General features: G+C 35.6%; 3 protein-coding genes and 1 pseudogene across 3 annotated transcripts; 2 read left to right on the top strand and 2 right to left on the bottom strand.

Annotated features, from left to right (window-relative positions):
- Window positions 1-2595: 2595 nt before the first annotated feature.
- Window positions 2596-3937, bottom strand: LOC111777661 (uncharacterized). Its single transcript, XM_023657364.2, has 2 exons — window positions 3445-3937; window positions 2596-3370 (listed from the first exon to the last, which is right to left on the bottom strand). Exons 1-2 carry the CDS (start codon window positions 3805-3807, stop codon window positions 2708-2710), a joined length of 1026 nt encoding a protein of 341 aa, XP_023513132.2. The 5' UTR covers window positions 3808-3937; the 3' UTR covers window positions 2596-2707.
- A 3425-nt stretch (window positions 3938-7362) lies between these two features.
- Window positions 7363-14613, bottom strand: LOC111777485 (polyadenylate-binding protein RBP47-like). The gene is made up of 6 exons (XM_087118596.1): window positions 13910-14613; window positions 12609-13089; window positions 11407-11486; window positions 11203-11333; window positions 8416-8512; window positions 7363-7688 (listed from the first exon to the last, which is right to left on the bottom strand). The coding sequence occupies exons 1-6, from the start codon at window positions 14270-14272 to the stop codon at window positions 7548-7550; spliced, it is 1293 nt and encodes a 430-aa protein (XP_086974722.1). The 5' UTR covers window positions 14273-14613; the 3' UTR covers window positions 7363-7547.
- A 3735-nt stretch (window positions 14614-18348) lies between these two features.
- On the top strand, window positions 18349-20434 carry LOC111776906 (putative carboxylesterase 12). The gene is made up of 2 exons (XM_023656314.2): window positions 18349-18838; window positions 19775-20434. Exons 1-2 carry the CDS (start codon window positions 18411-18413, stop codon window positions 20247-20249), a joined length of 903 nt encoding a protein of 300 aa, XP_023512082.2. The 5' UTR covers window positions 18349-18410; the 3' UTR covers window positions 20250-20434.
- A 1542-nt stretch (window positions 20435-21976) lies between these two features.
- LOC111777371 (putative carboxylesterase 12 pseudogene) lies at window positions 21977-23228 on the top strand (annotated as a pseudogene).
- The last annotated feature ends 1150 nt before the right edge of the window (window positions 23229-24378 follow it).

The following is a 24378-nucleotide window of genomic DNA, read 5'->3' as shown; positions in this document are numbered from 1 at the left end:
CACTAGGTTGACCACAACTTAGACACTTTGACTCAGTCAACTCATACTCGATTTCATTTTTAGTCCTCGCATATTATATAGTCAAGCAAAATTGAAATTACATTACAAACATAATTATTTAGTTGCGTTTGTATCGATCTCGAGAATGTTTCGAAAGATCAGCGTTGAATAAATTATAAACGGATAGAATTCAAAATTCTATGTTAAAAATAATTATATATATATATTAATTGAGTTATGTTCATGTTAACATATACAACATATTAGTATATAATACTTGGAGTTAAAACATATTTTATAATTATGCGAATCCTGAATCCAATAAACGTGATATGTTCAGATGTGATCATAATTCATTAATATATTGCTATTTTACTCGAGTGTCACATCATAGCTTTATATAACGAACCTTTCACAACTCATTTTAAGTGTTGAGTTCAAACTCTTCCTTGGGTTGTGACCTTCCCTTGAATTCTCAAAACTTCTGTCACTCCATCTCCGCAGGGGCAGAGAATCCATCACTGTCTCGGTTGTGCCACCAGAGGCTCTGGGGAAGTCGAAATAGCAGAGCACTCATCTTCGGGTGGGCTTACTACTTAGATGCTTTCAACAGTTATTCACTCCGCACTTGGCTACCCAGCGTTTATCGTGGGCTAGTTATAATCAAATATGAATCGAACTCGTGCATTCTTTTTTATTAATTGTCACGAGAACAGTTATACCAACATGATTTAACTACGACGAACCGTCATATTAATTTATAATAATTAATAGATAATTTATAATGTTTTTTTTTTTATTTATTAAATCATAATAATGATGTGAAAGAGTGGGTGGTCCAAAGGGTATCTCATTTAAGCATTAAATAATAATGTAAAGTAGCATAGCAAATATGAATCTCTTAAAAGAAAAAGAAGAAAAAGAGAGAAAGCTTGTCACATAATGATACCCCAAGGTGGACCTCTTTCTCAATCATATAATAAAAACTCTACTTTTTATTAATATATATACTTCTCGACCTTTAATTTAAAACCGATAGGATGGTTCGAGAATATCTCGTTCACTACGTAGTGTCACAAGCGTACTCTTATGGTAGCGGGATAGCGATTGTGCGGCATTTGTTCTAACCCAACGAACAAGTCAGTCGTGAGAAATTCAGATTTCGAGGACAACATCACTGTACTCGAATCTCGAGTCATGTTTGAGAGAGAAATTTTGGAAAACGTGAGCGAGAAAATACGTTGATTGCATATAATATTATAAGCTAAAAGCGATTAAGCAACAACGACAGATTTTATAGTATATAACCCGATTAGTCATATCCCCTATAGTACATTTTGGGGTATTTTAGCTCTGGTGCGTGTTGACACAATATGTCCTATCTAAGATGAAAGCATGTAAAAGGGGTTTAGAAAGGGCATGCGGTCATTCGGGGCCGTAAACAACACGCTTTGGATAAGTATGACCGTGACACGTAACACCACACAACTCATCTCTTCAGCCTCTTTACCTATCGGTTGACCTCGAGTCAACTGTTGTAGCCGAACATTAGAATAATGGGAGAAGGAAATGACGATGATTTGAATGGTCACACAGGATTCTTACCCTTCCATCCTTTTTAAGACGTTTTGACATATAACCTATTAGACGTAACTTCAAACATCATGAACACGAACACCGACCCATTAAATAAACGAACAATATGATGGGAGTGAATAGACATTGGCATATAATTAAACACTAAAAAGGAAAAGGAAAAAGTGTTGTTACCAACTCCTTTTGTCTTTCGCCAAATATTAACTTATTGCTTAAATCTTTTGCATGAGGAAAGAAGATGCCAATTAAAGCCAAGAAAAAAGGGAAAAGGGGAAAAAGGAAGAGGATGGTGGGGAAAATAGAATCATTTTAGGGTTAAATCCCGTTTTTTCTTCGTTCACGAACGTTTACGTTTATTTTAGGTTAAATTAGGTTTAGAATTTTAACCTTATTTTTTTAAACTTTGTCATTTTGTAGCAGAGTTACGTCGATTCTACTGTTGTCGTTCATATGAGTGTTGAACTAACTTAATGTATTATCGAGTTTGGAAAAAAATTTGAGAGAGTCGGAAAGTTTTTAGATAATAGAGAGAAAATAAATTGAGAATTAACGGAATAAATTTTTAGATTAATTAAAAAAAAAATTATAATATATATATCGGTGGACTATGTTTAAAAAATACCAGTAAAATTTTAAAATTAACATTAACACCCTTTACGTTTATAAAAAAAGTTCAACAAAGATTCCGTCAATATATGAACTAAAATCGTCTATTAACATTTTATAGATTATTTACAAATGTTTTAATGTTACTTTAAAAAGTTTATGAACATTTTTGAAACGTGGTACGGTACGAAAAAGTATTTTTTTTTTTTTAAATTTAAAGGTATTAAATTAAGAATATTAATAAAACTTTTAAAATTTAATGTCCCTTTTAAACCATTTTGAAAATTAAAAAATATTTTTAAATAGAAAGTTTATATTTTTTATTTATTAATTTAATGTTTTTAAATATATAAACAAATATATTATCTTCCTCTAAAAAAAAACATGCCCAAAAACTTAAATTCTTTATTATTTATTTATATATAAAATACTGGAAAAAAAAAACATTCTCTTACATTTATCAATCCAAACAAAAAAAAAAAATCAAAATTAAAAATCTGCCGGTTCATCCACGTGTCAACGACCCAATATCTCTAGAAATTTCCTGCATACCGGACCGGTTAAACCGCAAGCAACGGCCCAAAAAGCTCCTCTTCTTCATAAACTCCTCGGAAACCGTCCGGTTCGCCGCTGTGAAATGCCTCCTTGGACCGACGCTGTCGGCTGATCGGAAACTCGAAATCTTCACGTCGTTCTCCATTCTTTCCGACATTACAACGTACGTAGACCTCAGCTTATCAGCTTTCTCCGTCGCTCGGCCTTCGGAAGTGCTACGAAACAATAAGTCTCTGAGCCTCCATTTTCTATTGGCCTTAGAGAACGATATCGCCGACAAGAACGACAACGACTTTGACTTTCCGGCGACCGTGCAGCTGTCGCCGTCGCCGTCGCCGTCGCCGTGAATTGGAGTTCGAGAAGAGATTCTGTAAGGGGAAACGGATCGAGTGGGTTTGCGGGCAAAATTAGAGGAAATGTATGAGATTTCCTCTGTTCTTCCTCTGTTTTTGCTCTGTTTATCAGCGAGCTCATAATTGGTTCGATGGTTAAGAGTCTCTTTCATTAGCGCCGCTTCAAATGGGTCGTCGTTGATGTTCATGTCAGAGCTGTTCTTCGTTTTCCGAGGGGAAATCCTCGAATTGTGCGGCGATCTCGGCGACGACATGTTCGACTGTCGAAGAAAAAAATTTAGCAGAGGAACTTGTAATAAACTATTAATTTAACATTTGGTCGGAAAAAACAGACCTGGAATCCGGGCGGGGGTTTGAGCGGCCGGATTTTACCGCCGTCGAAGAGCTCATCGGCGGAGAGGGAAGCTTTAGTGCAGAGCGACTGGCGGCTGAAATCAAATTCAAAATCTTGGTCGGCGGAGCAATTGGGGGATTTGGGAATGCCGGGTTTCTCTTCCCAGCGGAAGGGGACGGCGGAGGGAGAGCCAATCGGAACGTCGTCGTCGTGGCGGAAGAAGTTGACGGCGAGAGAGGAGGGGCTGGTGGGCGCACTGAGGGAGGAGAAGGGAGTGGAAGGAGCGGAGAGATAGTGGGAGGAGCAAGGGCTGCCGAAGTTGAACAGGTCGCCGGCGGGAGAGACTCCGACGGCCACTTCCATCTCCGTTGACGGCGGCAAGGCGGTGGATCTGAAGCTGTGTGAAATGAAGGAAGGGGATTAGGTGGAAGAGATCTAAAGAAGGGGAAAGTTGAGAGAAATTGAGTTCTAAATTATGATCAAAAGTGGAGCCGCCATTGTGGATAGAATTAAAACTATTCTATTCTTCCAATATGAACACGTTGACCACATTGACCACATTCATATTTATTTAAGTTTAAGCATCCAATGAAAATCTTCGGTTCGTTCTTTCGACTTAGTTTGGCTTTAGTTCACTCGGTTGGGTCGGTGTAACTACTTTGACCGTCCCACACAACTCGTCCCAAAATCCTTTTATATGCATTATTTCATTGAACAGTGATTGTTAATGTGTGAGACCTCATGCATGTTGTATGTCATATGATCATAGATTACTTCTTTTGCAAGTTGATTTTTCAGTAGCAGTAGTGCGTGTTAGCCCATAGTTAGACTTAGGGAGTATGTTAACGAGTTTGCCAAGTGGTTTCATATGCGTATGAATGAACTGTGTGTAGAGAAGTACTATGCATCTAGCTCTATCGGGAAGAGAAAGTAGTAGTGAGGTCACACTAATCATGATATATATTAATATTAAATATTTTTCAAGTAAAAGTAAAGGACTCATGTACGAACGACAAACCATCATTTTCACCATATTTTCCGTGCGAGGGTAGTATAATAACGTTTTTTCAATTTTGAACGGAGTTCTTAAACCTATTTCAATCATGATTTTCTTGTGATTACAAGTTTATAAGTATTTAAGTTATGACAAATTTTAAAATAAAAGACCTCTTGATACGGTTGACCTCATTGTTGACCTCATTTTTCTAACATTCACATCAACATACCTCTCGGTATGGTTGACATTTCGTATATTGTAGAAAATATGATAAGTGGGTTGTTGTATTATTGTTTCATACATCGATAAGGGCATTTGTGTCATTGTTTTATACAATATGAAAGATCCTCGTTATCATACATGTGTACGTGTCATTGTATCAATACTGTCACACTCACAATCAACAATCTCAAAATATATACATTTTGAGAAAAATTACTCCGTCTTTTCTTGAATCAAATACACCCGTAAAATTGAAATTATAAAAGATGGCACAACATTATGAGTATATGTTATAGTTACTTGTCAATACGAACGTAGCGACCTCTAGGTAAGACACTAATGATGATTAAAACGTCCATTTCAAAGTCGTTGGACTCGAGAAGGTGTATGATATACTAAACGTAGCTAGTCCAATAATAGATGATAAGCATATGGGTGTCCTTAGCACATGGTGAATTAATGCTTGTGATCAAATGGATTGGATTAGGCTGCTTCCTACCTATAATAGCCTTTCAATTATTTGAGACAAGCTATAAATCTCCTTACTCATGTTCGTTAAATGATAAGCTACGAGTTTTTTTTCAAAAGTTCGTGTAGTTTAAAATAATTAAAATTACTTATCAAATGCAAAGACACGAGAAGTTTTGGTAAGATTATTTCATTCAACCTCTCTTTGTTTGATCGGTAGCGTGAATCTTAGAACTTTTCATAGTTCTGTTTGTTGGATGATGGAAGTCCCATCGGCTAATTTAGGGAATGATCATGGGTTTATAAGTGGGAAATACTAACTTCCTTGGTATGAGGCCTTTTGGGGAAGCCCAAAGCAAAGCCATGAGAGCTTATGCTCAAAGTGGACAATATCATACCATTGTGGAGAGTCGTGTTCGTCTAACACTGTTCATCGATTATTGGTAAGTCACGTGTTTTTAATATGAAAAAGAAAGTCAATAATTTAAAAAATTAAATCATAAGATATACGATTGAATAACGTGAATATAATTTGACTTGAACTAATTATAACTCATAGCTTAAAATACATGTCAAATATGAAATCGAGTACAAGATCATATTGATTCACACGAAACCGTTGAAAGCTATGGGTCTAGAGACGAAGAAGAAGAGATGGCTTAGCCATATCCGAGTATATATCCGTTCATGAGATGGAGCACATGGAACCATTAATTTGTGCATAAAAATTGACTTGAAAGAGTTGATGTAAAGCATTTAACATTTACAACTATCATAACTTTACCTTTGGAAAGAATATATGATTCAGTAAGAAAGTGTAGTACAGTTCCATAACTTTTATTTCTTTTTATTTTCCATTTATTTTATCGTTTCATTATTAACGTGGCCCAAATGCACATTTAGCAGATATTGTCCTCTTAGCCCAAGTCTACCGTGGAGATATTATTATATTTGAGTTTTCCCTTTCAAACTTCCCCTTAAGGTTGCTAGAGAACGAATTGGGTTTTCCTTTTCGGACTTCCCCTTAAGGTTGCTAGAAAACGAATTCTACACCCTATGTTTCGTTTTACTCTCCAACCGATTGGGATCTCACAATGTGTTTCGTTCTACTCTTCAACCTATGTGGGATCTCACAATGTGTTTCGTTCCACTCTTCAACCTATGTGGGATCTCACAATCCACCCTTTTCTAGAAGGATTTCCACACCCGGGATCTCACAATGTGTTTCGTTCCACTCTTCAACCTATGTGGGATCTCACAATCCACCCTTTTCTAGAAGGATTTCCACGCCCTGTGTTTCGTTCTACTCTCTGGCCGATGTGAGATTTCACAATCCACCCTCTTTGGGGCCCAACATCCTCCCTAATATTTGTTCCCTTCCAATCGATGTGGGACCCCCCAATCCACTCCCCTTCACAACCTAGCATCCTTGCTGGCACACCTCGTATCCATCTCTTTCGGTATCCATCTCTTTCGAGGCTCTGACTCGAGGCTCAACCTCTCTTTTGGTTTTCCCTTTCAAACTTTCCCTCAAAAATTTTCAAAACGCGTCAGGAAGAGATTTTCATACCCTTATAAAGAGTCCTCAACCAATGTGGGATCTCACACACCCATAACACACTAACACATGTATTCTTTTACATACTAACACTTAACATAATAATTTGTAACAATAGGGTTATAACCCAACTACCCAACCCAAAAATAGACAATATCAACTCAGAAATAAAAGATTGAGTTGGATGGTAAAATTTAGGTGGCTCGATCAACTAAAATAAAACAATATAAAAAATTAATGAATTTGAGACTTAAAATCCTCTGATTCCAACCTTTTTTTTCTCACTAGCCCCTACAAGCAGAAAACTTCGGGAATAAAAAAGTAAAAAGTGAAAAGTTAAAAAAGAAAGGTAGAAAAGCAGTAATTATATATATCATTGATTTACAAAGCATCCAATGTTGAACCTGCATGAATCTGGAACAAGACAATAATTCTAAGGACCCCATGTCGTTAGAATATTATTTTAAGGATTATGGTTCAGAGCATCTATATATTAAAAAATAATAATAATAATAATAATAATAATAATAATATAATTATAATCTGTAAATTAACTTTAAAAAAAATAAAATACCCCCTCAGCCAAGAAAAATCAACCCGCATACCCCAAAATTGTTCAGCAGATGAGCTAGCTACAAGCAGTCTAATCTCAAGCATGACTCTTGCAAGGCAGTAACTAATAATGTTATGAAGCCATATAATTCAGCAAATAAAGATTCAGCTAACCACAACTTAAATAAGTTCTCGCTATTACCAAGTCAATGTATATATTGATAGCTAATAGATTTGTGTTTTGAATGCTCAGATTTTAGTTTGACGGTGGCAATGGCAATGGCAATGGCCATGGCCATGTCCTTCTCAAGATGTCCCATTGACTGCGGCAGCTGCGGCATGCATGTTTGCGTCCTGATGCTGTGGTATATAGTAACCACCATAGCCACCATAGCCTTGCCCTCCATAACGTCCCCCATTCCATTGGTTATTAGAATCACCTCTCCACTGCCAAACATTAAACCAAGAGGAATAAGAATAGTATAAATGGGTTGTTGTTCGTCATTAAAAGGCTATTGAAGGTCAAATACCCTAAAAAAAGGTGTTCATAGTAGCTAAGAACAGATTTACGATTATTGCTGCTAAAAGAGAAGTCAAAGAAAAAGATGCCAGAGGACTGACAATGTACAATAAATCAAAAGGTTGAAGAAACTAATTAACAGTATAATGCAATGCCTTCATGACAAAGGTCAAAGATATGGAGAGAAGGCAAAAAAAAAAACGAAAAAAACACGTTCCTAGATGATTCAGCATGAAGTAAACAGATCTTCAAAATCAATGTTCAAATGTTCAATAATTTACTCTCTAAATGTATAAATTTCCCCAGTAATTCTTTTTATGTCAATTAATCCTTTTGTTCAATAAAGGTTTTATATTCAAAGTTGTCTAAACAGGTTCATCAGACCTTGGGAGTATCAATAAGTCCAATATGTATTCAATAATTGTCTAATAATGTCATGATATTTTTTACAGTAACAGACCCAAGAATAGAGGAAGATGGGATATCCCCACTCCAAACAAGTGTTGTAATTCCATATGCATGGTCATCAAATCCCATTTCTCCTATTTTCTAAAGGTTCTAAGCCATACAACAACAACTAGTAATCTAAAAATATTCATAAGAAGACGAGTAAAACAGGACAAAGATTTAAAAAGAAAAATAACATAATCAAACCTGCTTGTTCCCTGTACTGCGACCCCAAGAAAGACGAACAGTTTGCTTGCCGATAACTGTACCATTCAGTCCCTGTATTGCATCCTCAGCATTCTTTCTACAAAAAAGAGAAAAATACGTGCAAAGATAGGTCATATGCTGTCCATTAGTACCCACGAATACAGTGTTTCATGAAAAACTCATTTTCTTTGCATGTAATTGGATGAATGTGTTTGTTTAAATCAAGCTGGAATAAGTACTATAAAAACCAAAGCTAAATATTTGTTTAAAGACCAATAAATACATCGCTATGAATCTAGCCGTTAGTCAATACAATGCTTAGAATCCTCAAAAAAAAAATAGTACTGCATTAGAGATGGTTATCTCTACCCCTTGCCCTGGGTGCACAAATCACATAAAATTGTAGTTTAAAGAAACATTTAAGTATGAGAATGGATAGCGTCCATCTAACCTCATTTTAAAGGAACATTTATCCAAATAACTTGTAGTTTAAACAACTATGAAATATATTCATAAAAATAACAAAATATGGTTTAAAATTTAAACCAAAAAAACCATTTTCAGAAACATCACTCAGCAGTCAGCAGTTGTCAATTTGAAGAAGATAGGATATAGGACCAGTATTTGTTGGCAAAGGGACAATTGAGGAATAGGCTGCCTTGTGTCTGTCTTTCATGCACAAGATAAGATACACTCATACACCATCCTAAAGAGAGAGCTCATGTTGGATATCTCTTCTGAATCAAATCGTGTGTGTTAATAGCGTACTCTCACAATTAATGTCCTATAAGAAGAACTAAACCTTTTTCAGGACCATGCATCCGAAAGTTCACTGAACTCTATAAAGAGAGAATCAAGAACAACCTTGTTTTTGAAACAATTCACTGGAAAGGGAAAACATCAAGCAGAAGCTGGAAGGTTCTAGGGGCCATCTGGATCATCTGGGGGGTAGACTGATGATAGCAAATCTGATAGGAAAGCCCACACTCAGTATCTTCCTCCAAGAAGAGTTTTCAAAAGTTGAGATCCTAATCATGCATAGGGTGTTCAATGTATCTGTGATAGTTTCCTGGTGGAGGGAGAGGAGTCTAGGAAACACAAGTGCATTTCTAATCTACCAGTCTAGTCAAAAGCTGGCAGAAGAGCCGTTCGGCTCTTATTCGATCCTTGTGCCTGAGAATAGACTTTTAATGACCCTTAGACGAGGTGCAAACATATAAGTCCAGCCAAGTGTTGATGGGTAAGAGCCAAATTTGTCCATGATGACTCTTCTACATAGGTATTCTTTCTCATAATGTACCTAAAAATTCATGAATGTCACTTGTATGATTGTAAGAATAGCCTCCTTTGGAGATATGACTTTCTCCATTTTTCAAGCTTGTTATCTATTATATCAGCAATAGGGGCCTAAAAGAAGATGGAGCAACCACTAGTGCCAACCTTGCAATGAAATCTGTCTACATCAGCTTTGAAGGATGAATCAGTATTATTTATCCCCAATAAAAAAATTTCAATACTCGATATTAAGCTCTAAAGCTTCCTTGAAGATGTTGATGATATTAAAGAGGGTTTCTTTTCATCGAAAAAATCAAGCTTTCATAAAGAAAAATGAAATAAAATAGTACGAAATTTGGTAAGACCGAAGGAGAAGCTTTAAGAGAAGAGTCTACTAAAGCAATCTGCCATATCGATGGTGAGGAATGGAGAAAGGGGGTCACCTTTTCTGACACCTCTTAAAGCTAAGATTTTATCTATAGGCTTGTTATTAATGACGTTGGAGAAGTTGCACCAGAGACTCATTTACTAAAAAAAAAAAAAAAAAAAAAGGCACAACCTTTGGTGTGAAGAACTTGATCTAAAAAGTTCCAATCAACTTTGCCATTGCCGTCTTTAAAATTTATAAAGAAACAAGCTCCAGATTATGTGCAATCAACCTATAATTGCGAACTGAAACCATCCAAGCAAGCACTCCAAATAAAGACAATAGTTATTATTTTTTTAAAAAAAATCTATGAACTTCATTGGACAAATGAAATTCTAGGAGGGGAAAGAAAATATTCATTTCTTTAGAAGGAATCCCTTTAATGGATAATTAGGGAATGGGCTTGACTTGGTTCTCTCACAAGTTGGAGCTTGTTTTTGTAGACCAAAATGATGGTACAATTACAAAATTCGAGGATAGAGTTTATAATCTGGCAGATTTGGCAACTTTTTCTACAAAACCTGGTGAGGGCAAGCTTGATCAGTATATTTCAGCCAAGTTGATTTGAGACGGAAATTTTCTGAAAGAAGTAAATTTTACGGATGTATTTTTGTAGGTTAACCACTTCCGCCATCGTTTTCGGCAGCTCATTTTAGGAACAAGGTAAAAGGTAGCTTGTTGTATGAATAAAGAACGAACACCTATGTCCGGCTTGAGTGTCAAGTTTACAGATTCAAAATAGAGAGCCTTATGCAACATATTGGTAACTAGTCTAAGTCAATCTGGTTTTAAAAAAATGTTCCACTAGCCATAGCTTTTTAAATATATAGCTACAATTATTATAATAAAGTACATATCTACAATTATTCTAGAAAAGCAGGCTACCTAATCAAAATATCCTAAAAGAAGACACAGGCATATATAGGTCATAAATCTCAGACCCAATGAGGCCAGCTACTATAGCAAGCCAAAACTGACTGCTACTTCACGGGTCAATCCAACTTGGGCCAGAGTAACCTTCTCAATTTGTAACCTCTAATTCTTTAAAGATAAGATAAGCATGGCAGCTGCATGTTTAACAATACCTGTTGGCAAATTGCACAAATCCACATCCTTTTCCAATCGGGATTTTCACAGAGACAATCTCACCAAATTTAGAGAAAGGTTGCCTGAGATCTTCGTCACTAACATCAGAATCAAGGCCACCAACAAATATCTGAGGTAGCACAAGTTGGTTAGGTATGTATTGGAAGAGAGAAATAATATGAGACAGGGAAGGATAGACTAACAGTCGTGTTGTTCGATTCGCCATCTGATTGTGAACCCTGAACAGCCATGCCATTTGCATGTCCACCAGCCAATACCAAAGCTAAATAAATGAAACACAGAAATAGGCATCAGAATCAACGTCTAAACTCAAACTCAAATAGATATTGAAAACACATAAACTTCATTTTCAGTCACATCTACACCTTATAGCCGCAAAATAAATTAAACATTAGAACGTCTTCTACACAAGAAGTATATAGCAAATCTATGTTCATAATTCTGATGCCTAAAATCCATTCATGAAAATGAAAATATTACTAGGACGGATGCCAAACCATGCACATGTCAGATGAAAACATCGAACTTTTATTCTTCATCCTCTAGCTGACATACAGCCAAAAGACACTAATACTGGCCAGTAGGCTGGTTCCCTAAACTTCTCAGAGAAATGATGTTTTACTTATCAGTGCAACAGGAGGGGAAAGATGAAAATAAAAGAAGATTTCAAGAAAAACCAGTACCAAAACGTTACAATACGATCCAACTTGGGTATCAGTTAACAAAGAATAATGTGACAAAAAACATGACTAACAGAATAATAGATCCACAGACAAAATCACTGGTCTCCATCAATAGTCTCGAAAATCACTAATGCTGAAACTGTTTAGCATTTAGAGGATGGAAAGATTTAACAAATAGCACTGGGTTAAGGATAAAAAATCCTGCAAATGTTGCTATTGCAGATTTTGTATTCTAAAAGTGTACAACTTGTATTGCAAGGTATATCAATTGATAAAGATATATAAATGGAAATACGGAAATCCATCAAAAAGGAAGAAATAAAAGGAAAAATAGAACCCTAGCCTCAGAACCATCCCTCCTTTAGTCGCTGAACTAATTCCATGAAACTAGAAGAATGAAATAGGAAACCGTTCGCAAACAATTCTACTGCCCACTGTTAAACTTCTGTAACGACCATTAACAACTTTATATTAATTATTGTAGTTGCTTGCAAACGGGACAATTTTGAATGATAACTTTTTAATACCTTTTTGTGTTCTGCTTTCTTATTCTTTGTTTTTTAGGTGTGTGTTAGGGATGGAGGCATATTAGTTCATTCATTCATGAAGCTTGTAATAGAGATGGTTAATGATGATTTAAAGCCTTTCAATTCCTTAGGAACAACAACACCCACAGTAATGCCAGAAAAACCAAGGCTAACCTTGTGATGAATAACCTTGTTGATATCCAGATGCTTTCTTTGGTGTTGCAACACCAATGCGCATGGGTCTACTTGAACAATATATCCCATTCATTTCAGTCACAGCCCTTGTCCTTTCACTTTCATCACCAAACCTGACAAATCCGTAACCTTTTGAACGACCTGAATTTGAATCAATAACAACCTTGGCTCCCTTAACAGATGTGTATTTACTAGAAAAAGTTTCTTGCAGCATAGCATCAGTTACATCAGCAGCCAAATCACCAACAAATATAGATAGGTCAGACCCAGTGTCCGGTCGCCTATCACTTCCACTAAAGGTTGCCCAATTGAGACGAAAAGGCAGATCTGTGTTAGGCATTATAGCTCCATTATAACTCTGCAATACCTTATCAGCTGTTGCATGCGAATAGAACTCAACAAATCCATAGCCCTCAGATTGACCAGTTTGCTTATTGCATATAACCTTAACAGAGAAAACCTGAAGCAAACAGAAGACACACAGTTCAGTCAACTAATGATCGAAAAAAGATGCTCGTGATGGAGATTGAATTAGACCAGGGGAAATATAAAAGACAGTCTGCAGTTATCCATCTAACCATTGACCAATAAACCAGAATCAGAAGCAAGCAATATGTCACTCAAGAACACTGCACGGACGAATTAAGAATAATGGTAAATCAATACCATACACTAACTCCTTCAAAAGAGTAATGACACTGAAGACCAATCACACATTGTTTGATGAAATTCAGCCCCAAGTTATTTTAAGACAAGAAACTAAGAAACGAACACACGTTATTTCAATTTAAACTCAATAATACACGTTACTTTAATTTAAATTCATGACATCATGAGGAAGGAAACATAAACTCCAAATAGTATTGCAAAGCTTGTGATCTATTTGCGTCGATCATTATGATGTCAAAGAAGAATTGAAAGGACAAATCAAGGACAAACAAACGGTAATTAACAAAGCGCAAAAAAAGAGATGCTCATACAAAAATAAATCAGTCTAGGATTTGTCCCCTCTTCAGTAACAATTCTGCTTGCATTGGCGAGACTTGTTTTGGACCACCAATCCAATTTCGGAACAATATAAGATGCAGCAATAATAATGCCAGCAATCACAGATTCACAGACTTCAAATCAATTCTATAACGCGTAAGCACGAAAAAAAATAAAGAAATCCGATCGATCTCTGTACAGAAAGCCGCAAAACGATCGAACAGAAACTAGAAGAACGAAAATAGGTTGAGAATCGTAAAAAGTAAAAGCTCGATACGATAAGTAAGTTAGACCTCGCCGATGTGAGCGAAACAATTGTGGAGATAGGTCTCGTCCATCCAGGGCTGAAGATCACCAATCCAAAGCGTCTTAACCTCGTCCGTGGACCCCTGTCTGCGAGGTCGCTGCGACTGAGCTTGCTGTTGCTGCTGCTGCTGCAACGGCGGCGGCTGCTGTTGATAAGGAAGGTGAGAATACGTCATGTAATGCTGAGGAGGGTACATCATCATCTGTTGTTGATGCATCATGGCCATGGCGGCTGCGGGATACTGCATCGCCATCCATTGCTGTTGATACTGTTGTTGTTGTTGAAACCATTGTTGGTGGGGGTGGGGGGCCTGGGGATTGAGATCAGCTCCGTTGGACGGCTGGGCCATGATCTTCAAAGAGTCTCCGTATCCGTCCGTATACGTATACGTCTCCTTCTCCGTCTCCGTCTCCTTCTTCCTTCTCTCTCCGACGACGAGATTAAGCGAGAAACGACGGCTCCGGTTGGATGCAAAGGAGTAAGACCAGGTTGGAGAGAGAGAGAGAGAGAGAGTGATGCTGTTGAAGGAGAGAGAAAGAAAGAAGGAGAGAAAGAGGAGGAGATTGGGAATGAGAAAGAGGTTTTATTGTGAATGATAGGTTACAATAAAATAATAAAATAATATAATGGGAGAGAGAGAGAGAAGGCGGTGGTGGCAACGGTGGTGGCAACGGTGGTGGCCACGGTGGTGGATGGTGGATCTCCGCCGGTAACTTTACAAAAATAAAAAAAAAATTATAAAACAGATTTCAAAACCTGAATGGAAAAAGAAAGGAAAGAGGAAGAAGATTGGTTTGCCCTAAAAATGGCCTTCAATTCTAAAATAAATTAATTAATTAATTAAAAATTTTATATATTTTTAAATTTTCTATCCGAAAATTTATGATCCTATCTAATAACAATTAGTTATTAATTAGTTATTAACTTTTTTATTAATTTTTGGAGATCTCGATATTGGAAAATATATTTATAATATATGTCTTTAGAGGTATTTATTAAAAAAAAAATGACGAAGTAATCCCGTTAAAATAGTAAATGATGAGGAAAAAAAATAAAATATTTCTCGCATTAACTAAACTGTTACAGATAGACGCTAAGATTATATTATCTGTCTACATTCCATCAGATATGTCTAATCCGAAGTATATTATTAAATTGTAATAAATTTTGAATTTTTAGAAATGTTTGTTAAATATTATATTATATTATCGCTTATAAAATGAAATTGGATTTATTATCATATTTTGTTTTTGTTTTTATTTTTTTTAATAAAAGCTATACTGAAAAAAAAAATTATCTATTAAAATATTATTTAAAATTAATATACATACAAATATATTTACTGTTAATTTAAAACAAGAAACAGTAATTTTTTTTTTTAAGTTTTTTAAAAGTAAAAAGATATTTTTGAACCTTATTAAAATACGTTTTTATTAAAAAAAATAATCTAAATGGATTAGGAGACAATAAATTTAAGAATGTTTTTTAAATATTTTTGAAACAAAATATTCGATCATTCAAATTAATTTTTAAATTTTTTTAAAAAAAATTAATTTAGAGGTATTATTAATAATTTTGAAAGTTCAAATTTATTTTAGGATAAAGATTTTTTTTTTTTTTTTTGTATTAATTTATTCGAATAATAATAATAATAATTTTATCAAAAAGACCGCTGTTTTAAAAATAATATTTATATAAATCAATTTTAAAATATAATTAACAACAAAATTAATGGTATGGATTAATTTTAAAATTTATCCAAATAATAAAAATTGAAATACAAAAAATAAAATTAAAGTCAAACTTTATTTAGTTAATATTATGTTCATATTCTCTTATTATTATTATTATTATTATTATTATTATTATGGTTATATTTTGTATAATGTAATAAATTAAAGATTGGGATATAAAAATGTCAAGCTGGTGTCCTTTCCGTGTAACAGCGTACTTAGCAACGCGTTGATGCCGTCGTCCATGTTAAATGTTGGACCATTACTTTGAAGGTCCACACAACTCCGACTTATTCTTTCCTAATCATTATCTCGACTCTAATTTCAAATTTTTACTGTCGGCGTACGCTTTACTCAAGTTTAAAACAATTATTCTCGAAATTAAAATTTTAAATTATCTTCAAACTGCTTCGATTTTCATTCAAAACAGCTATAGTTTTCAAAGAGTTTGTAACCTTCAAAAGGAATCGTTCCGTCTTTTAGAAAAATTTTTCTTCAAATTTTCAAATTTCTGAACCTCAAAAATAGAGAACGGCTCATTTATTTAGAAAATCTGCTACGCGTACCGTGGGTTAGGATTTTTTATGGCATTTGGGCTCGACCCTTTTGATTTAGGTTTCAGTCACGATCATTATTTGGAGTTTTCAATCTTTTTTTCTTAAAATTTAATTTGGGATGTAATAATTTATAATTTCAACATTAATTTAAAAATAACTAAGTGGCAAATTTTGATTGGTCGAATTTTATCGGTATACTTCATTTATATATATATATAGATATAATTGTACTAAAAAAAATTTAAGTTTATCGAATTAAATTCTAATAATTAAGTCAACATATAATATTAGTCGATGTGTTTTTAAATTTTATTTTAAGAATTATAAATTAATTATACTTCATTGTTTGATATTGGATTATCAACATGAATATAGCTCAATATCATTACAAATTTTGAGGTCTCATATTTATTATAATATATATATATATATTTATTTATTTATTTATTTAGATGAAAATTAACATTCTAAAACGAGTGAAATCAAATAAATTCAACAATTAAAATAATGAACAAAATAAAAAATGGGGTAAAAAGACATTTAAAAGTAATTAAATATTATAATTAACCATGGTTTGGGAGAGTTAACCATAATGTGGTGTAAAGCTTTCATAAAATTGACAGAGGCATGACAGAGAAGCGGCTGCCCAGGTTGGAAGGTTTGACGAGTTTGTTACTCTGACTCCTCAAAGTTGAGGGTATTTTTGGAATTTTGTGAACCCTCAACGACCTGTCGGCAACTAGGTCAACGTTCAATCCTCTCAAACTTTCCCGCCTACCTCAAAGAATCGGCACGTGACCTTCTATCCTTTTCCGTTATTTTCTTTTCTTATTTTTTAGTTCACACGTGATATGAGAATTATAATTTCTAATATCTTAATTTAGGATATATATTTTAATTAAATGAATTAAAATATTTTTTTAAAAAAGTAACAATAATTTTTAAAAAATCTCAATTTAATATTAATATATATTTTTTTTTTACTAGCTTTACTTTTACGACTCTAATCTTTTAATGGGCTGAAGGGAATGAAGATAATTGGGCTGGGCCTGGAGGATCCAAGGATGAACCCGTGGGCCAACCCGAGACTAGGGAGGCTGTGGAGTGACCGGCGGCGAACTTGATTCCGGGCGCGTGTGTTTCACGCAGAATTAAGGGAGAGTGGGTTTGAAGGGTTGGGAGAGTTGGTCGAGACTGAAATGGAAGACCACGCGCTTCATTTTCTTGAGAATTATGTTTAAAATCTAAAAAATAAAAACAATAAACTAAAAATAAAAAATAAAAGGGTGAAATTTTGTTTTTATTATATATTTTTTAATATTAAGTTTATTATTTGATATGAACCCACACGTCAAACCGTCCTTATTAATGACGTAACATATTTTCTATTACTATAATAAATATATTATTTGTTAATACAAAAGGAGTCTAGGTCACTATTCAAAAGAATATTAAAATTGTCGTGTTGTTGGAGGTGGAACCTGAGTCATCACTATATTATAACGACTTTTAAAAAATTTAATATTTGTTCACACACGAGATTTTATTGATCGTCGTTAGAAAAAATAATCCAATTTCGAATTCGTTTAAAACTGTCAAAACAAAATTGAAGTTGTTATTGTTGGGGATCAAACTCAAGTCACTCGAGTGACAAGTGGGAATACTCATCCTTGTACTACAATGACATCCAGAACATAATAATTCCAGTGACAAGCGGAAATACTCACCACTGTACTACAACGACCTCTGAAAAATATATTGTTTATTAATACACAAGATTTTATAAACCCTTTTTTAGAAAAAAAAAAAAGCATTCGAGTGTGACGAGTGACAAGCGGGACTACTCACTCTTGTACTACAACGACCCTTTTGAGAAAAAAGCAATCATGTTCTGAATTTCATCAAACTACCGTTGTGGGGTCAAACCCGAACTCAAATCAAACCAATCTCGGGTCACTTGCGCGACAGGCAGGATTACTCACCACTATACTGCAACGACATTTAAAAAATATAATATTTGTTAACATACCATATTCTATTAATGGTCGTTAGAAAAGTAATCCAATTAAAACTGTCCAAACAAAATTAAAGTTGTTATTCACCCTTAACAATCAAGGAAATGAATTTTCTATAAATAAAATTACTTTTCGAGTCATAATTGTCCAACTTCGAACCGCCATTTATTTTCTGCTCATCAATGGCTTCTTCAACAAACGACGTCGCCGACGAGTTCTTTCCCTTCTTAAGAATCTACAAAGACGGCCGCATCCAACGGCTTCAAGTCACCTCCGACATAGTCCCCGCCTGCGCCGACGACCCCAACTCCGCTTTCCGAGCAAAGGATGTCACGATCTCCGTGGATTCCGCCCTTTCGGTGCGTATTTTCATCCCCTCCGCCGTAGATCTAAATCAGAAACTGCCCCTTCTGTTGTACGTCCACGGCGGAGCCTTCTGCTTCGAATCGGCTTTTAATTTGCAGTACCATAGCCACGTGGGTTCTCTCGCTGCTAAGGCCAACGCCGTCGCTGTTTCCGTCGAGTACCGCCTCGCGCCGGAGAATCCAATCCCCGCCTGCTATGACGATTGTTGGGATGCGTTACGGTGGATCGCGGCCCATGTGAACAGGTGAGGCTGATTTCAATTTTTAATTTTTTTTTTAATATCAAATATTCTTTTTAACTTATTAAAATATTTAGATATTTATAATTTCATTATCAATATATATAAAGATATTTAGATACTTTTAAATTTTTTTAAAAATATTTTAGAAATAAAAATATTTAGATATTTTAGAAATTATAGATTTAAATACTTTAGAAATAAAGTCTAGTTACATTTAGATATTTTAAGATATTTTTTTTAGGCAATTCCAAAAACTCCGAGCTACCATAAGAAAATTAATCTGCAAAAATAAAGTGTCTTGTAATCTTTTTTTGACTGGTTCTAACACAACAAGTGTGAATATTTGCCACAAATAATTGTGTTCGACAATCTGGTATTAGAGTGAGGGTGGTGTAGGTTGTCGATCTCCAATAATTTTTAATATGCTCTGTGGGAACCTACTCCAAATGGGTGAAAAATTTTGAGCTTAAACTGAGAATGAGAGACAGGACGAAGAATATATTCCTCGTCCGAGGCCAGGAACCCGGTCTAAATTCTTAAAAATTGAGAAAATTTATCTCTAGCATGATTTTATTTTAAAAGTCTTTATCGTTAAAATATCATCACTAGCCAAATAGTGTCAAGCCCAATAATTGTCTAGCCCGATAAATACCCTTCAAAGTTTTCATTCAAGAAATACAAAACAGTAGTATTCTACATGAAAATATTTGCTTAATCCACCACACTTAAATGATGTGAAAGTTATTTTATTTATAATCAAATAAACTATATGGAAAGAGTAATAAATAGAAAGAATTTAAAAGCAAATAATTTAGTACTAAATATAAAATATGATAATTTAGTACTAAATATCCTACACACTAGTACGTAGTTAATTGGTTTTAATAGGTAGGATTGTGTTAACATTTTTAGTGTGTTCAAAACATTGGGCGCCAACAGGGATGGTCCAGAGCCGTGGCTGAACCAGCACGCAGATTTGGACAGGATCTGTTTAGCTGGCGACAGTGCGGGCGCCAACATCTGCCATCACTTGGCTGTCCGAGCAGGATCATCAGCAGAGCAGCTGGGCAGAGTAAAGGTGGTGGCATTGGCTTTGATTCACCCGTTCTTTGGCGACGGGGCGGGGGACCGGCTGTGGAAGTATCTGTGTTCGGACACCACTTGGCTGAGACCCACTGCACAGGATCTCGCCACGTTGCCTTGTCGGAGAGTGAAGATCTTTCTGGCAGAGAAAGATTCTCTGAAGTTCGGAGGGTGGAATTACGATGAGGATTTGAAGAGCAGCGGGTGGAACGGGGCGGTGGAGACGGTGGAGCACGGCGGAGAGGATCATGTGTTTCATTTGAAGATGCCGGAGTGTGAAAAGGCCGTTGATTTGATGGAAAAATTAGCCTGTTTCATAAACTTAGATTAGGATCAAATTAAGCTAATCTTAAAATAAATCTCTTAGCTTAAAAGGTTCGGGTTTGTATTTGAATTAGACTTCTTCGACAATAATCGCACGACTTTTGAATGAATTGTAACACGAATTGATGACGGGTCTTTTTAGATGTGATAGGTCGAAAAAAGTTCGAATAAAACTTTAGTTGTCTTTTTTAATATGCTACCAAACCCATATTAAAAAATAATAATATAAATTATATTTTGGTATTAAATTTCTCTCCCCTAAACACTAGATGTATGCTCTTTTAACAACAACAAAGAGAATTGAAAAGCGTAAATGTTTAAGGTTTCTTTGTTCTAAAAGACCATTCTCCTCAAATTGTTTGTTTCAACGATCGTGGGTCATATCCAACAGTATCTTTATTTATTCTTCTACATAAATTCGAGGGCAAATGCATAATGTGATGTCCCACCTTAGTTGGGGAAGAGAACAAAACACGTGTAGAAACCTTCTCCTAAGAGACGCGTTTTAAAGCCTTGAGGGGAAACCTGAAAGGGAAAGCCTAATAGAACAATATCTGCTAGCGGTGGATCTGGAGAAGTATCACATTTCCAACCCTGCCCGAAACTGGAAAGAGTCTGAGGCCATGTTACGACTTTAAAAGAATAGGTCTCAAATCATGTTATGTGTGTGATTGTATTACTAATCCTAAGAGTGGGTTGTATTACTAACTCCAACAGTATGTCTTAAAATATTGAAGTCACGTGCTATCCTTATATTTTTCATATAAAGGTAAAGCTCCCATGCATGAATGACGGTGAACGCTAGAAAGATCATGAAAGTCGATAGGTCGGTAGAACACATAAAGTTTCATTAGTGGTTGATAGGTGTTTTAATGCCATTTATTTTTTATTTGTTTCCGTGTATATATATAAATATATATAGATAAAAGGTATCTATGCAGTGACGCCACTAAATTAGGGAGTAGTCTAGTAATTAAGCATTTTTAATTTAATAAGATACATTAAAAGAAATAATGCGTCATTAATGGAGACCATTTACATGGCAGTAGTCTAGTAAGGTTTTTAATACCATTAATGTAATAATAAAAAAAAAAAAACCCAAAATTAAAGTGTTAGGTTGTATTATGAATTTAGTGTTAGGCTGTATTATTAATTTTAAGTTGTTCGAGTTACCCTCCAATCTCAGTGTAATGGCTCAAGCTTCCCCCAAAATTTTAAAATGTATGAGAGGTTTTAAAATCTTGGGGGAATCCGACAACCCAGCAACCTAGACCAACCCAACCCGAACTATTCGGGTTGGGTTGGATTAGTATTTTGGGTAGGGTTGGATTTTGAGCCCAAATTGAATTGGTTCGGTTTCAAGTTCGTGGGCAAAACCTTCGAGTTCATAATATATTTTTTATTTGGCTCGAGTCAACTTGAAGGTTTTGCCTACGAACCCAAAAACCGTACCAATTCAGTTCGGGATCAAACTAATGTTTATAGTGTTCCATGTTCATAAAACATATATATATTATTGACCATGACTCCTACAAGGAGAAGAAGGAGAGAGAAAAAAAACTGTGGTTCGGACAAATGATTGGCAGCGGGCGCCCTCATCTTTTTACTGTACACTCATTACCAAATATATAAATATAAATAAATATATATTATATATAATTGGTAATATATTATATAATATATATATATTTGGTAATGAGTGTACGGTAAAAAGATGAGGGCGCCCGCCGCCAATCATTTGTCGGAAGCACAGAGCTTTTTAAGTTCACAAATTACACATTTGTTGTCAAAACAGAGTGAGGAATTTTTTTGGGTTCTGTTCATCCGCCGCTTATTTCTCGTTTCCATGGATTCCACCGAAATTGCCCACAACTTTTCCCCTTTGTTTATCGTTTACAAAGACGGTACCGTCCACAGGTTACTCGGCAACGATGCAATACCTCCTTCTCCGGATCCCGTTACCGGCGTCGATTCCAAAGACGTCGTCATCTCCCCGGAAACCGCTGTCTCTGTTCGGATTTACAGGCCCAAACCCGCCACCGCCACCGCACAACCCCAGAAGCTTCCTGTTCTCGTTTACGTCCACGGCGGTGGCTTCTGCATCGAATCGGCATTCTCCCCTTTCTACGACCGCCACGTCAAGTCCTTAGTTGCTGAAGCCAACGTTGTCGCCGTCTCTGTCGACTACCGTCTTGCTCCGGAGCACCCTCTTCCGATTGCTTATGAAGATTCATGGGCCGCTCTGAAATGGGTCGCTGCCCATTCCGATGGAAACGGGCCGGAGGAGTGGCTGAATGGAATCGTGGATTTGGATCGGGTTTATTTTGCTGGAGATAGCGCCGGAGCTAACATTGTTCATCACTTGGCGGTTCGGGTCGGGTCGGAGGGGATAGCCGGGTTGAATCTGAAGGGATTGATTTTGGTTCATCCTTATTTCTGGGGAGGGAAATTGGTCGGAGATGAAGAGAAGCTGAGACCAGAGGAAAGACACTTTATGGAGAAATTGTGGTATGTGACTTGCCCTACAATTAGCGGGTTAGATGACCCGATTGTGAACCCGGAATATGACCCGAAATTGGGACAGCTGGCGGCGGAGAGAGTGGTGGTTTATGTGGCGGAGAAGGATGCTCTGAAGAACAGAGGATGGTTTTACAGCGAGTGTTTGAAGAAATCGGGATGGGGTGGCACCGTCGAGGTCGTGGAGACAAAGGGCGAAGGCCACGTGTTTCATTTGTTCAACCCGACGACCGACGTGGCGCTGGATTTCGTCAGAAAGCTTGCTGCCTTCATCAATGGCAATGGCGGCCGCCGTGAGTGATCTCAGAAAATGAAATAAATCCCCTTCCCCCCACCACCCCTCACGGCCCTCTTCGACGGCGCCGGCCACCGGCGGCGGAATTTTAGGCCGTTTTAAATTTCCTGTTCTTATTTACATTGTATGTACTTTGGAGGGGAAATAAATAAAGGGATTTAAAGTCAAATCAAATCAGGAATTGTATTTCTAATTTTGTTTTATCGTTACGGTCACCCCTTTCTTCTAAGAAGTGTTTTGTTTAATTCCAACCGACCTAGCCACTAGGTGTCTACAACGACGTGAGATCTCACAATTCACCCACCACTGGCACACCACTAGGATATCTGCAACGACGTGGGATCTCACAATTCACCCACCACTAACCCTGACACACCACTAGTGTCTCGCTTTGATATCATTTGTAACAGTTAAATTTCAATTATATTTATTTAATTATTTTTTTTGTTTTTAATAAATAAAAATAGTTTTTAAAATATTTATTATTTATTTTTATATTTATAAAATAGGTAACTCAATTTTAATATATATTTTTGAAAATTACAAACCATAATTTTTTTTTTTGAGTCCATTAAAAACCATGACCTATTATTGACGAGCAATAATAGAATAATTTTTTTATATTAATAAAAACATGAGACATAATTTATAATATATAATTATACCGAAAAAGAAAAAAAACCAATTCAAAAGTTTTCATTCCGTTAAATTAAATCTAACCTAAATAAATTCATAATCCAATTCAAGAGTAAATAAATTAGATGAATCAACTATGGACACGTGTACACGAATCGAGTAGATAAGTCATTTCCTTTGTGCATCACTATCTCAATAATTGAACCGTCTTCGTTTCTCATTCCATTTGAATGGTTGAGATTGATTGAAGTTCGAACAAAATTATATTTTTTTAATTTTTAATTTTTAATTTTAGAATATGAGGTTTCTAATTTTTATTTCTTGTGAAATTACGATTTTGCCCATCGCGTTAATTGCCTTCTAACAACCTTCTCCCTTTAGAGAAATTATTTGAAGTGTCTACCAAATATAAATCATATACAAGATAATACAAACAAAACTTAATAGTTACCATAGTTTGGAAAATAAAATAAAATAAAAAATAATAATTTTTACTAAGGTTGAAAACTATGTAACGCTCAATTTTACTGTAACGTTTTATTACGATAGTAGAACATGAACAACGTCAGTGTATGAAGTACAACATAGTGAGGGAACATATCGTGGTAGTGACATAGATGACTGTTTGTTTTGACTTTGTATAAAAACTCTCGGCTAAAGGGTTTGAGAGTTAACTAAAACGTCTAAA

This window comes from Cucurbita pepo, chromosome 16, assembly GCF_057944985.1.
Source record: "Cucurbita pepo subsp. pepo isolate OVF chromosome 16, ASM5794498v1, whole genome shotgun sequence".
NCBI lineage: Eukaryota > Viridiplantae > Streptophyta > Magnoliopsida > Cucurbitales > Cucurbitaceae > Cucurbita > Cucurbita pepo.
The sequence above is the reverse complement of the archived record's forward strand: the minus strand, read 5'-3'. Positions and strand labels throughout refer to the sequence as shown.

Excerpts from the sequence above, each read along its gene's own strand:
- LOC111777661 (XM_023657364.2), bottom strand. The coding sequence starts at position 3,807 with ATGGAAGTGGCCGTCGGAGTCTCTCCCGCCGGCGACCTGTTCAACTTC. Across the intron at positions 3,371-3,444 it reads AACCCCCGCCCGGATTCCAG|TCGAACATGTCGTCGCCGAG; the intron begins GTCTGTTTTTTC and ends TTTCTTCGACAG.
- LOC111777485 (XM_087118596.1), bottom strand. The coding sequence starts at position 14,272 with ATGGCCCAGCCGTCCAACGGAGCTGATCTCAATCCCCAGGCCCCCCAC. Across the intron at positions 11,487-12,608 it reads ACAAGGTTATTCATCACAAG|CTTTGGTATTGGCTGGTGGA; the intron begins GTTAGCCTTGGT and ends TCATTTATTTAG. Across the intron at positions 8,513-11,202 it reads TTTGTGCAATTTGCCAACAG|AAAGAATGCTGAGGATGCAA; the intron begins GTATTGTTAAAC and ends TCTTTTTTGTAG.
- LOC111776906 (XM_023656314.2), top strand. The coding sequence starts at position 18,411 with ATGGCTTCTTCAACAAACGACGTCGCCGACGAGTTCTTTCCCTTCTTA. Across the intron at positions 18,839-19,774 it reads ATCGCGGCCCATGTGAACAG|GGATGGTCCAGAGCCGTGGC; the intron begins GTGAGGCTGATT and ends GGGCGCCAACAG.